Below are 14,564 nucleotides of genomic sequence, written 5' to 3'. Positions count from 1 at the left end.
TTCAGCCAGGACAGACACCTGCGCTCCACAACTCTAAACTGGACAGGCCATTTACAAAATGGATGCATGGCTGGGTGGAAAACAATAACTCATCCAATTACACTGAAAAGATCAATGGAAGTTTTTTTTCTATCATTCCAACTCTTTCATTCAAATACATCTTGCTACAAGTTAGAACCACTGCAAGTCCCACTGCTTGGTCACATCTCTGCACTCAAGGAGTGCACAAATCATGTATTTTTATTTTGGAATTAAATCCATAGTGGGATAAAAGTGGCAAAACAAAAGCCAATCCTTGCCTTAATAAGTTAAAATATACAATTCCATGCTAAAATTCAACCCCTGGTCTATTAGTTCATTTAAACAGTTACCATCAGGCCTATTGTTCAATACTAATAAATAGAATCATCTATCATAGAAAAATGTACTGAGACCTATTATTTGAAGAACATGGGCTGATTTTTGCAAGAAACTCCAATTAAACCTAGCTCCAATAGCAGTCTCAGGTGTGCTTATTGCATGGAAACCACAGCATATTGTGAACATTTGGATTTCCTGAGAGGATTGATGGGCGGGGGGGGGGGGGGGGGGGGGGAATGGTAATCAAGACGGCTGGATAAATCAACACTGCATTATATTGAGTTGCTAGTTCCTAGCCTCCTTGCAGTTAGAACACACCGTGATCAACCTATGGAGTCAAGCACAACTATTGTACTCTAGTTTGATCATCTATTAGCAGTCAGTTCGAGAGCAGCATTCTTGCTCATTAAAGTATGGATTACTCGCTGGGGGCAACATAACAGCTGTTATTAGTTGAGTTCTTAAGTGGATTAACTGGCAACATGGTAGGTTTTTCCCAAATTAATTTAACAACTGGAAAAAACTCTGCTAACAGCAACAAAACCTAGCTTTAGAAAGCATAAGTGATTCCATTGAAGACATGAAAATTATAAAACCCATGAAAGATTTCCAATAGTAGGATGTTATTACATTTTAGTATTAATCAGTGCTTTACATTAGTTTTCTCATATTTCATCAATGTGAACATGAACATGAGAAGGTTTATTCAAGTTCAAAGAAAGCCTTACTTGCATATTTCCAGACTGGAGACAATAGAATAATAACAATAGACTAAACAGAACACCAGACAATATACAGTGGAACCTCGGTTTGCAAGCATAATTCGTTCCGGAAACGTGCTCGTAGTCCAAAGCACTCGTATATCAAAGTGAATTTCCCCATAAGAAATAATGGAAACTCAGATGATTTGTTCCACAACCCAAAACCATTCATATAAAAATGATTAATACAAAATATAAAGTAAAAATACATAAAACAAATTAACCTGCACTTTACCTTTGAAAAGAATCATGGCTGGTGTGAGCGAGTTTCTAAACTCTTGTGGGATTGCACCCAACGGGACGACACACGGAAGAACGTCCCAAAGCAATCGCAGTCTCCCAGCGCTGTAGCAGTTCGCCGTAAAAGTGAATCCGAAAAGATCGCGGACATGCTATAAGCGCCTGCCGTCGATGGGTGATACAAGAAACAAGGAACATTATAAATGCACAGGGCCCTGCCTGACTGCTGTGTCTGTTTCAAGCTGAATAAAGCTGGTGTTGCTGAAGTACTGAGACTCAGCTTTGTGTTTTAGTGTGCTAGACGGGGACTTGCACGTTACAGAACACACGCACGAGCGTGCGTGCACACACACACACACACGAGCGCGCGTGCGTGCACGCACACACACACACACACGTGTACACACACACACACACACAGTGACAATGCTAATGCTGCAGTAAACAGTATATGCTAGTACGGATGTTTACTATGAGTGAAGCATGCCGACTCAGATGGAGACGATTGCCCACAATCCCACAGCGAGAGAGAGAAGAACCATCAGCTCAGTTGTGATCACATGACGCTCAGAAGACAAAGAGTATACATATTGCTCGTACTGCAAGACCTCGCTCATTTATCAAGTCAAAATTTATTAAAAAAATTTTGCTTGTCTTGCAAAACACTCGTAAACCGAGGTTCCACTGTATTATAGTAGTTGTCAGCCTAAATGGTCACAAAAGGTTTAAAAAAAAAAAAAAAAAAAAAAAAAAAAAAAATCCTGAAATTTTATCCAAAGCTAGTTCTTTATGATTTACAATACGAAATTGCAATTTAAAAATTAAATATTATTTGGGGCTGTATGATACAGTCATAATTACAGTATTGACATTATGCTTCTGTTAAACACATATAAACAAGCATTAAAAGAAAGAGGGGCACACATAATTCTAAAAAAATTTATACTCACGAAAATAAACAGTGGTGTTCTAGTATGCAACACCTAATCCAATCATTTTGGAATATGCATAATTCTATAATAAATTACCACTTAAAGCATTTTCAACTAGCTTTCCCTAATGCATCTGCTCTCTGCATCAGCCTGTTCTGACTGTGGAGTATTAATACATTAAAATTATGTAATTATTAAGGTCTCTGAATTCTGCATCTACATCTCTCACATGCTTGGCAGGGAGTTTTAATATGGCAAATTAAATCTGGGTGATTGGAAATGAGCACTGCAAGTTTTATCATGTGCCAAGTCTATCTTGAAGATCTCATTTTTTTTGCCCAAATGTGCCCCTTGGAGAAAGCCGAGAGCAAACGATATTTATTGTAACCTTCCCCCCTACTACTACTTCACTGAGCAGCAAATGGACACAACCAGAAAAATGTTATGTGCAAGGGGAAGTAGAAGAATGTGTACTACACAGAAGTCAATAAATACAGTGCAGCCATAGATTGTTGTCTATGTAGGAACAATATGCTTAAAACATGACAAAGGTAAACAAACAACTGCAAACGCATTAGAAATGAGTGCTTGGTTAAACTGCAGTTAGATTTGGCATTTACCTTTTTAATCGAACAAGCTTTGCATTCAAGACCTGCAGGAAGAATATGACCCTAGCAGATGCCATGTTCTCCAACCCAATCGTTCCTCCACTTACATAATTCATATTTGCAAATCTTAAACTCAAAAGTGCAAATAAATGGATGGACATGGCTTGGATCAACTTAACTGCCCTGTATGCATGTTACTGTAGTGCATATTTAAGCAAGCATTATTTTCATTACATAAGGAGACTAAAAACTTCTTAGAATTACTTGATTGCTCTGGTTATGCATGTATATCATTTATTCACAATCTACCTTCAATTATGGTGCTCAATTCCAGTCCAGGATAGCCACAATAGCCACATGATTTCTAATAAAATGGCACCAACTAGTATCTTGTTAAAGATTGTTTACTGCAAAAACGTGCAGAACTATATACCCTTCAGAACTATAATTGAGCACCCATGCCTCAGATGCTAGATCACACTGTTTACCAAAAGATAAAATACTTTTTTTCCATGACCAGAACCGGTACTTTTCCAATATGAAACATTTTGAGACAAAGCAGCTTGCTGTTATGCCAATCTCTAAGAGAAAATTTTAAAAAAAATCAATTTGTTTTGTAAAAGGAACTCCCTAGGTCAGGGCAACCATTTAATTAATTTGTCTACCACATCTATGGTGCCTTACAAGCAGTGTGTCTGAGACGAAGTAATTAAGTTAGGTCACCTGACAACTTTGTACAACTTCATAATACTGATCCATGAAGGTATTTTCAATATTGTATTAGCTACTGCAAAAAATGTTCAAGTGTATTGTACATAGACCGTATAATAGGCTTGTGCTGATGGGCGATATCATCAGCAATCAAAAACCGATTACTTACATTGCCAAGGGATATTACTTTATTAATTATTTAAACAGTGAGATGAAACACTTGTATCCCAATTTTACAAAGATAGGCTACAAACGCACCATACTCAAATTTTATTTACACTAGAAACTATAAAAGTCTCTTTAGCAGACAGAAATCCGATAACTTTTCCTCATAACATGAAAAACTAAAATCAAGCAGCTTCCATAAATGTGGGGTTCAACATGTTGGGTGCCCCAGAGTTTTGTATGCCTTATGCATTTGAAGGCCCTCAGAACAAGTCATAATATTGTTAAGAGAAGACAAGAGAAATAGTGGCTATTCTATAATGTTGCTAGCAGGATACGTCAAATCCGTGGCCAGTCAAAACTGGCGAGATGGATAATTACATTTATATGGCGTTTCTCTAACTACTCAAAGTGCTTTCCATACACAGTAAGCCACTTCAACTGCCACCAATGTGCAGCATCCACCTGGATGATGCAGCGGCAGCCATTTCTGTGCCAGTATTCTCACAACACATTAGCTATCAGATGGTGAAGAAGTGAGAAAGCCAATGAGCCAAACAGACACAGGGGAAGATTATTGGACCAGAATGGGCAAGATCATGATGGACAATGTAGCTAGAATGCAGAGGTAAACCTTGCTCTTTTGGAAAGATGTCTACGGACCTTTTATAACCACAGAGAGCAAGGACCTTGAGTTTATATTTCATCTGAAGGACAGCAACATCTGTACAGCTCTGGGGCACTGGGATCCTAACAGCTCCTGCTGGCCTTCTTCCAGCAACAACCTAAGTTTTCCCTGGTTGGTTTCCCACTCAAGTACTGCCAAGGCCCAAACATGCTTAGCTTCAGGTGGATTATCTGTCCAAAAGTGCAGGTGGTATGGCTTCTGGCAAACACAAGATAAAAATCTTGCCTGGATTGTTCAGTGACCATGACTGATTGTCTAAACTCCAGGTGCATCGCCTCACTATTTTCTATATTTGCATGGTAGAACACTGGAGCCTCTGCTGAGAAGAAAACGTATACCCGCCAAAATAAACAAGTGGTGTTCCAGCATGTAACGCCTTATCCAATAATTTTGTAATAAGCAAACCATCATTAAACCTATGCAGCTGGAAAGGGTTTTGTGTTCTCTGATCAGCTCTAAAGGGAGACGTACATCAATCTGCCTCAAGGGAAACAACACAATTATGGTTTGGTTTAGTTTCCTTAGAGCAATGGTGTGATTGATGGGTTGCAAAAGGGTTATTCTAACCAATTATTCCAGATTGTTACAGTGCCTGGCTATTAACAATGACAAAACACTGTGGCTACACAGGAAAGGCAGAACACAAATGTTGGCTTGGTTAATATGGCGACTCCTGTTCTTGCCGGCAAGCAAACCCTCTCCAAAAGCAAGACCCAACCCAATCCCGCAAAATGACAATAAAACTCTTCAAATCGGCAATGTTTAAGGGAGCGACAGATTGACCTGAGAATTCTACATACTGCTAAATCCTATAGTACAAGGACGGTATTAATGGCATGTTTCCTCGCTTCTTACTTGTATAACAATGCAAAACACACACACAGAGACATACAGTGTTAGATGGGAGAACAGTAGCAGGAGGTAAGCATCTTCTATTGATGTGTAGCAGTGATCCAGAGTACTAGCAAGGCTTGTGGAACAGCTGGTATGCTGGTGATATTTAGGGTTAACATTCTTTATATTTCCTTTTCTGTAGTCCCATGGTACAATAAATATTTCTGGATGTAAACATTTATATTCTTAAATAATGTTGGTATTAATTTGCAGGAGAATACAAACAGCAACTTTTAAATTCTGGATTACTTCTCTCCAGCGACCCACCTATCAATATTCTAACCAGCTTACCTAGTTCAGGGTTTACAGAAACAGGAATGCTTACCTCAGGTGCACTGGGCACAAGGCAGGAAAAAACTTTGTACTAGGCACCATCCTTGCACATATCCATACTTAACTCACATGGGGCCAATTTATAGTCATCTAATATTCTAACCTGCATGAGGGAGGAAAACGGGAGCATCTGAACAGAACTCCCCAAGGTGTAGTGCCAGCTACACTTGTGTTTAAAAATTAAAAAAAATAAAACACAAAATCAATGCAAAAGCATAAGCAATAAAGTCTAATCACTTGTGCAAGGCAGCTTGAGAAAAATTAGAACAATCGCTGTTTTACATGAATTCTGAAATAATGGATTTACTTCCAATTTGACAAATTATGGCTACCTTTGTGGAATTAAAAGTACGGAAAAAATGTGAAAAGGAGGTTGAGATTTAGAGAACAAAAGCATCAAGTGTTTGTGATGTTTGAAACTATCATTAATTAAAGATGTCCATCAAATATTACTCTTTGTAAGTGTTATTATCCAGGTCATGTTTCCTCCGTATACTGGTGCAAACATAAATCAGTCAACAGAAAACTTCAAAACACCTGACAAAGAAAATTTCTGACCTAATAACTTTAAAAAAAACAGCTTGAAAATATTTTGTGGAAATTAAAATATCTTGCATAATGTTGTTATTTATTAATTCATATGCAGTAGTGGTGGTACTGAGTTAAAGCAATATATGTTACGGAGAAAAATATCTTTTAGAAGTAATGAATAACTTAGCTTAGCTTATTCCTGACACTCCAAAAAAACATTTGAATGCATTGTTTTGCAAAACTATTGCTGCATTTTGGAAAGACACTGCCTGCTACTGTTGGTGTAACATCATGCACACACATGCTCCAGCTGTCTGGTGGCAGCTAGTAAAGGAGAGGTTAAGCACATGCGTACCGTGCAACCAAGTGACAGATATTATAAATATACATTTAATCTTGCTTCTGCTTAGGGCTAAATTTAAATCAGTCCAGTTTAATATTACAGGGAACCAGTGATAATCCCAAAAGCACCAAGTATATGGCAAGAAGCAAATATTGTGGATGGTACACTGGTCTTTTATAGGGCTTATTCTCATAGCCAATTAGAAAAGAGTGCTCTATATGCAATCCAGGAACAGAAACCTATAAATAAATCTACAGTTTAAATACAACTATTTTCTTTAGAAATTTTGAGACAGCATGATCTGCTGGTACAGTGTACATACAACAAATCTTTAGGGACTCACGTTGGGGATGAAAAAAGGTATGGAAGTAATTTAACTTCATAGCACATGAAGGATTAAACATATTTGTAAAACAAAGGAAAATTATAAAATTGTGTGTTTATGGTCAGTTTTATGACGGTTCATATCATAGTGCTTAAGAGTATGAGTATGTATTACTGTTATTAAATTTCAGCTGTTGCCATCCCAAAGGTAAAGGGCAACTGACTTAAGAACGCTTTTATTCCTAGAGCTGTAAGTATTTTCAATTGTTACTTATAGGGATGCCACTAAATTCTGAATTATTTTGTGTACCATTAAAAGGTAATTCTTCTTCTTTGTGCTAATCACTCTCGAGTGTGTGTACTTATGATAACGCTAGTTTTCAGTTATTGTGCCATGGCTTACTTTCTTGTCTCTGTGTAACAATGCCTTATGTCTTCTACATTCCTTCTGAAAACACGTTGCCCTCTGGGATAATAAAGTCTACCTAAAACTAACATAACAAAGTCTATTTAAATCCCCAGCGGGTCCCGATACCTCAGGACCACATGAAACCTTCCCGGGCTGCAGCAATCATAAGAGAGGTCTTTCTATTGGCAAGGATATAGCTTTATTTATATTTTTGTAAAAAAATTAACTGGTCAATACTTATCTAATGAATGAGACTGTGGATACAATTAGCTGAAATGGTTTGTCCAAAAAAGTACTGCACTTACTCTCTGTGACGTAAGGTGCCAGGGCTCATGAATTGTCAATACACAATTAGAACAAGAGAAGCTAGATAAAGTAGTTAGGGAGCAAGGCAACCCTGCATTAAGAATATAAACTATCTTAAGAACAATGTAAAAATTAGCAGTAATACTGTTGTTTTACAGAAGACAAACAGGTTAGAAAGAAAGCCAACTCAATTCTGTCAGACAGGCCCCATCCTCTTTTTCTTATTAGTCTTGGCAACAGCAGGTCCAGCTCAGCACCAGTCATATATGGTATTACTCAAGGCTCTATCCTCAGCACTCTGCTCTTCGGTATCTACATGTTTCCACTTGGCTATATTGTACATAGCTTTGGACTGGGTCATCAATTTTTATGTGGATGATACTCTGATCTATTTTAGTGTTGAAAGTGAAAGCTCATTAGAGCTTGCCTCAGTGAAATTAAAACCTGGATGGAATAGAACTGTTTAAAACTATACTGCAACAAAACCAAAGTCCTGTTAATTGGCGCTAAATCTCAGCTTAAAAAATGAACACCTTTTCAATCACTCTCGGTGATGATATCATCAAATGTTCTTCTACTGCTAGGAGTCTTGGTGTTATTTTTGATTCCTCCCTTTCTTATTCTACCTGTACAAATCACAAAAAAAAAATCCTTTATGTCCACCTCTAGCATAGCCTGTGTTCACTCCTTCATATCCTCTGTGCTAAGAAACTTGTCTATGCTTTTACTACATACTGCATAGACTACAGAAACTCCCTACTGGCAGGTGTCCCTTCTAATCGGTTATTAAAGCTCCAGTTGGAATAAACTTCTGCTGCAAGACTCCTCACACAGACCCACAATGAGCAGGTAACAGCCACATTCCCTGTGTCACTGGGTCAAATATAAAATTCAACTTCAAACCTGTAAAGGTTTAAATGGCCTTGCACCGGACTGACTCACTAACTTCCTCCATCACTAAGCTACTGTCCACCCACTATGATCCTGGCAAACACACTGTGCCCCAAAACTAACCCTGTACTCTATGGGTAATAGAGCCTTCGGCTGTGCAAACTTAGAAACGATCTTCCTAAATTAATTTGATCAACTGCTGTAAGGCATTTTTTCAAAAAGAAATTTAAAACTCATTTGCACAGGAAGGCATTTAACTTACCCTAATATTCTGACCCTTCTTTCAGTTAAACGACTTTGTCCATATGCTCTGAATGATTAGGTTTGTGTCACAAAAGAGGTAGTTTGTTTAGGGTTTTCATTCTGGTATATTGTCTCTTAATGCTGTGCATAGGCTGCATTCATCTTTATGTACTGTTTTATGCAGATGTAATTTGTATCAAATGTTGTAAATGCGGCGGCACGGTGGCGCAGTGGGTAGCACTGCTGCCTCGCAGTTAGGAGACCCGGGTTCGCTTCCCGGGTCATCCCTGCGTGGAGTTTGCATGTTCTCCCCGTGTCTGCGTGGGTTTCCTCCGGGCGCTCCGGTTTCCTCCCACTAGCCAAAGACATGCAGGTTAGGTGGATTGGCGATTCTAAATTGGCCCTAGTATGTGCTTGGTGTGTGGGTGTCCTGCGGTGGGTTGGCACCCTGCCCGGGATTGGTTCCTGCCTTGTGCCCTGTGTTGGCTGGGATTGGCTCCAACAGACCCCTGTGACCCTGTGTTCGGATTCAGCGGGTTGGATAATAGATGGTTGTTGTAAATGCCCGGTTAATCATTCTGAATTTCTGTGAAGTGTGAGAAATAAACTGTACAAACAAAATGTATTACTGTTATTAAATTTCAGCTGTTGCCATCCCAAGGGTAAGAACTCTTTTATTCCTAGAGCTGTAATTATTTTCAATTGTTACTTATAGGGATGCCACTAAATTCTGAATTATTTTGTGTACCATTAAAGGTAATTCTTCTTCTTTGTGCTGATCACTCTCAAGTGTGTGTACTTATGATAACGCTAGTTTTCAGTTATTGTGCCATGGCTTACTTTCTTGTCTCTGTGTAACAATGCCTTATGTCTCCTACATTCCTTCTGAAAACACGTTGCCCTCCGAGATAATAATGTCTACCTAAACTAACATAACTTAAAAAGTCTATTTAAATGCCCAGAGGGTCCCGATACCTCAGGACCACATTAATCCTTCCTGGGCAGCAACTATCATAAGAGAGGTCTTTCTATTGGAGGGGATATCGCTTGATTTATATCTGGTCTGGTGAACATGATTTATCACCACAAAATCAGGCCCCAACTACTTCCTAATAAACCCCATTATTACTGAAATCATGATTTGTAATAAACATGACAAAAACTACTAAAGCACTAATGTGGGATAGTGGTCTGCTGAGAAAACAAAACCCATGTCAATATATTGTTGAGATATGTGATTATACAGAAGAAACACGGTAACATAGTCGTCTGTTTCACTAACGGTCCTACTTCGTCTCGTCACGGCACGATGCTTGGGTTTATAGGTGAAGGCGGGCTTTGAGCGAGTGGACCATGACTGTTAGCTAACCTGCACCATTTGTTGATCATGCACATCTCTACCCCACGCCCAACTGTCTCCAACATTTTTTATGCAAGTACACAAAGTGTCTATCCAAATGCATATAGTTGGTAGGATCCCGCCAACACAAGCCTAGTCGCTGGTCATACGTTTATAACTGACCGTATCCAGGAAAGCACGGCCTACTCGTACTGGCGTTTATAAACTGCAATCTGCAAATACAAATTGTGTAAGCAAAAAACTCTCCAGTAATCTGCATGGGCACAGCCAAATTTGGGCCACCGCTAGCATCCTCTGCAAACAAATATAGCGCAGAAACTTAATGAAACCTTCAATGAAGTCTCGTTCCCCATGTCTTTTTCACTTCCCCCTCCTCCACCGCCACCCATTCCGCGCGCCGTACGCGTCACAATTGTTTTAGCTGTTTCAGCTCCGGGCACGTTTCCCATATGCGTTACTCCGCTGCAAGTATTCTATTCAGACACTTTCCCAAGCTTCAGCCCAGCCTACTAGTGTTCATTACATTCGCACCAGCGCGGGTCCTTACCTTCGTTTGCCAGGTCCGCCATTTTACTTCCTCACTCACACCCACCAGCCTCCGCGCGACGCATGCGCGCTATATGAGGGACGCCCTAGAGAGAGGGCGGGAGTGCAGGCAGTGCGAGATGACGTCACAACACGCCCGTGAAACCAGAGGACGCTTTTTCTTCTCCATTGAAAAAAAAAAGCAGCGCGTATATTAACGGCGTGTAAAGCGCACCATAGAAAGAATAACGGAGAACAGCGGTGAGAACAGCTCATGTAGAACATTTTTCTTTTCAGTCCCAAGAATTTTGAAGAAATGACATTAAAAGGCTACATACAATGTAAATCAAAAAATGATAAGTTTTAATAAGCTCATAAAAACTATTTTTATTATTATGAAAACATCAACCCCACATAAAAGTGGGAAAATATGAAGGGGAAGAAAAAGAAGGAGATTTATTTGTTTTATTTATGTTATATTATTATTATTATAAACGAAAATTGTTCAAATATTTGTAGGATTTTCTTGCTTTGCAATTTTTTAAAACTGTATTTTACAAGGTCGACTAGAAAAACATAATTACATTTTAACCACTTCAGTTTATAATATGAAATTTCTTTAAAATTATTAACATTATCTGAAATAAAATTTTATTTGTCACATTCAGTTATTCACACAGTATAATATGTACCTAGTTGACATACTTGGTTGCTAAACAAAGACTTTAGATTAAAGATGAATATAAAAAAGACAATAAACAATAATATACTATCCATCCATCCATTTTCCAACCCGCTGAATCCGAACACAGGGTCACGGGGGTCTGCTGGAGCCAATCCCAGCCAACACAGGGCACAAGGCAGGAAACCAATCCCGGGCAGGGTGCCAACCCACCGCAGGACAATAATATACTACTTTTTAATAAATATTAATGCAAATCATTGTTAAATGTCAGAAATACTATGTATTATTATTAGAAAAGGACATTACAAGGCTACATTTATTCTAATTCAAATACTACACATCATATTAAGGTCATAAAAACTATTTTCAAAATGGGTTATTGTTATAAATAAATTATTTAATTTCAAATATTATTATTATTATTATTATTATAAATAAAAATTGCTTACATTTTTTGGATTTTCTTGCTTTGAAATTTTTTTAAACTTTTGTATCTTAAAAAACATGTCCTGATAATGGATTATCTGTCAGCCAGACCGCAGTTTGTGAGACTCAAGGACGGTGTTTCTAATGCAGATGTGAGCAACACTGGTGCACCACAAGGAGCAGTCCTATCACCTTTTCTCTTCACTCTGTACACCTCCAACTAGAAATATAACAGCAGGTCATGACACTTGCAGAAATTCTCAGATTATTCTGCACTTATGGAATGTATTGATAAAGGGGATGAGACAGAGGAGAGGAGTCGGGGGGAGAACTTTGAGAATTGTCTGTCACTTAATATCAGAAAAACTAAGGAACTGCATATTGACTTTCACTGCTGCAAAGAAGCCTCTATGTCCAGTCACTATTCAGGGAGTGAATGTAGAGGTGGTGCACTTCTACAAGTACTTGGGGGTCCACATTAATGATAGGTTGGACTGGTCTCAGAACTATAGAGGAACTATAATAGAAAGGTCAATTAGAAAAACATGATAATTCAATTTACAATTTAATCAGTTCATTTTTTAAATATGACTATTCCATAAAATTATTAACAATCTCAAATCAAATTAAAAACAACCTAACTACAATAAATGACATCGTGGAAGTGATAATATTGAAATTAAAAATGGCTGGTGGCAAAGTAAGCAACTAAATGCACGTACCATATGTGTCAAATTAAATCAGAACTCAGTCTGACTCGTAAGATCCTCATTGTTGAGGACCCGAGTGGTTGGACCATGCCAAGTGGATGCCCAAGTAACACCTGGCTGCGGCAGAAAGATGTTCATTTCCAAATGGTGGGACTGGACCTTGTGTCTGCCTTAGAGGTTGCCAACCAGGATCCCGAGCTGTTTCGTCATGTGATGGGTGCAGCAACACGCTGTACCAGTGCAGGCTTCCTAACCTGACCTTACCTGATGTGGAAGGCCTGCTCAATTGGATTTAAATCAGTTGATTGGCTTGGCCTTTCAAAAATGTTCCATTTTTTACCACTGAAAACCTGCTGTGTTGTTTTATCAGTATGTTTGAATCATAATCTTGTTGTAGGATGAAGCACCGTCCAATGAGTTTGTAGGCATCTATTGGAACTTGAGTAGATCAGATGTTTCTTTATACCCCAGAATTCATTGTGGCACCTCCGTCAGCAGTTCCATCATCAATGAAGAGAAGTGTGCCACTACCTGAGGCAGCCATACGTGCCCGAGGCAGAACCCCCCAGCCACCATGTTTAACAAATGAGGTGTATGCTTTGGGTGTTGGACAGTTTCTTCTGGTATCCACACTTTGCTCTTGCCATCACTCTCATCCAGGTTCATTTTTGTCTTGTCTGTCCACAAAACCTTTTTCCAGAATTCTCAGGCTCTTTTAAGTCATTTTTTGCAAACTGTAATCTGGCCATCCAGTGGCTCACCAGTGGTTTGTAGGAGGAAGTGGACAATGTTTGGAGAGGAAGAGCAGAAGGACATAGAGGTGCTATGTTGAGTATTATATAGTGCTGAACTGACTTTAACCCTCCTAAGATGATACTGTAAAATAAATGACTTTTTATTTAATCTTGAATCTGTGTTCAGCTGAGTTGTGTCTCGAGTTTAGGGCTCTGGGATGCCCCCCAGTGGCAAACAATATGGCTATAAAAACTCATAAAAATAACACAGTGGATTCAGAAAGTATTCAGACGAGTCACTTTGTACATACTTTATTGTAATATAGACTTAATTTTTAATTAATAAATGTGCAGTTTTTGCCATATATTTACACATAATAAACCATAATCGGTCAGTCAGTCATTGTCCACCCTGTTATATCCTAACACAGGGTCACGGGGGTCTGCTGGAGCCAATCTCAGCCAGCACAGGGCACAAGGCAGGAACAAACCCCGGGCAGGTCACCTGCCCACCACAGGGCTACAAACCATAATGACATTGACATAGTGAAAACATGTTTTCAGAAAGGTTTTCAAATTTACTAAAAACCAAAAACTTAAATCTCTTATTAATATAACCTCTCAGACCCTTAGTTTGTTATAGCTTTGCACACCTGGATTTTGGCAGTTTATCCCATTCTTCCTATCAGAACTCCTCAAGCTCTGTTAGACTGGGTGGCAATTGTCTGTAAAATATTCATTGTCTCTCCTCATCACATCCTCATACCACTACTACCTACTTTCCTGAACTTTCCTAGATATCTCTCCCACTTTTGTTGTACCTCTTATTGTCTCATTTCTTATTCTGTCCTTTTTTGTAACTCCACACATCCATCTCAATCTTCTCATTTCTGCCACATCTAACTTCATCTCCTGTGCTCCCTTTACTGCCCGTGTCTCAGCTCCATACATCATTGCTGGTCTTACCACTGAATTAAAAAACTTACCGTGAACTTCGCCTTAATTCTCTGATCACATGATACTATGTGATATTTTCTAATAATTGTTTCTTTCACACTGCACTCTATGGGTTATCTTTGCATCTCATTTTCCATCTTGGTCTACCATTAATTCTACATATTTAAACGTCTCCAAATTTTTTTAATAGCCCTCCCTGCAGGCTAACTTCTGAATCCTGATCATCATTAAACCTCATATATTCTGCCTATTTATCTTCAATACTCTATCTTCCAAAGCCATTTCACCTTTCTTTCAATTTACTCCTAACTTACTCATTTCAGGTGCTACACAACATAATGTCATCAGCAAAAAGCCTGCACCTGGGGAACTGGTCTTTTATCCATTGATTCAACACATCCACAACCAGACCAGAGAGGTAAAGACTT

At 38.8% G+C, this 14,564-nt stretch overlaps 1 protein-coding gene across 2 annotated transcripts in view; it reads right to left on the bottom strand.

Moving 5' to 3' along the window:
* The window catches only part of ranbp3a (RAN binding protein 3a), an 82,068-nt gene extending 71,342 nt beyond the window's left edge, over positions 1-10,726 (bottom strand). For both annotated transcript variants that reach the window (XM_028816554.2, XM_028816556.2), the window contains exon 1: positions 10,647-10,726. In XM_028816554.2, the coding sequence (XP_028672387.1) occupies positions 10,647-10,668 (22 nt within the window). In that variant the 5' untranslated portion in view covers positions 10,669-10,726. The remainder of the gene's footprint in view (positions 1-10,646) is intronic.
* Between the last annotated feature and the right edge of the window lie 3,838 nt (positions 10,727-14,564).

The sequence above is a fragment of the Erpetoichthys calabaricus genome, chromosome 12 (assembly GCF_900747795.2).
Source record: "Erpetoichthys calabaricus chromosome 12, fErpCal1.3, whole genome shotgun sequence".
NCBI classification, from domain to species: Eukaryota; Metazoa; Chordata; class Cladistia; order Polypteriformes; family Polypteridae; genus Erpetoichthys; species Erpetoichthys calabaricus.
Note: the sequence above shows the minus strand (reverse complement) of the source record. Positions and strands in the feature narration are given on the sequence as shown.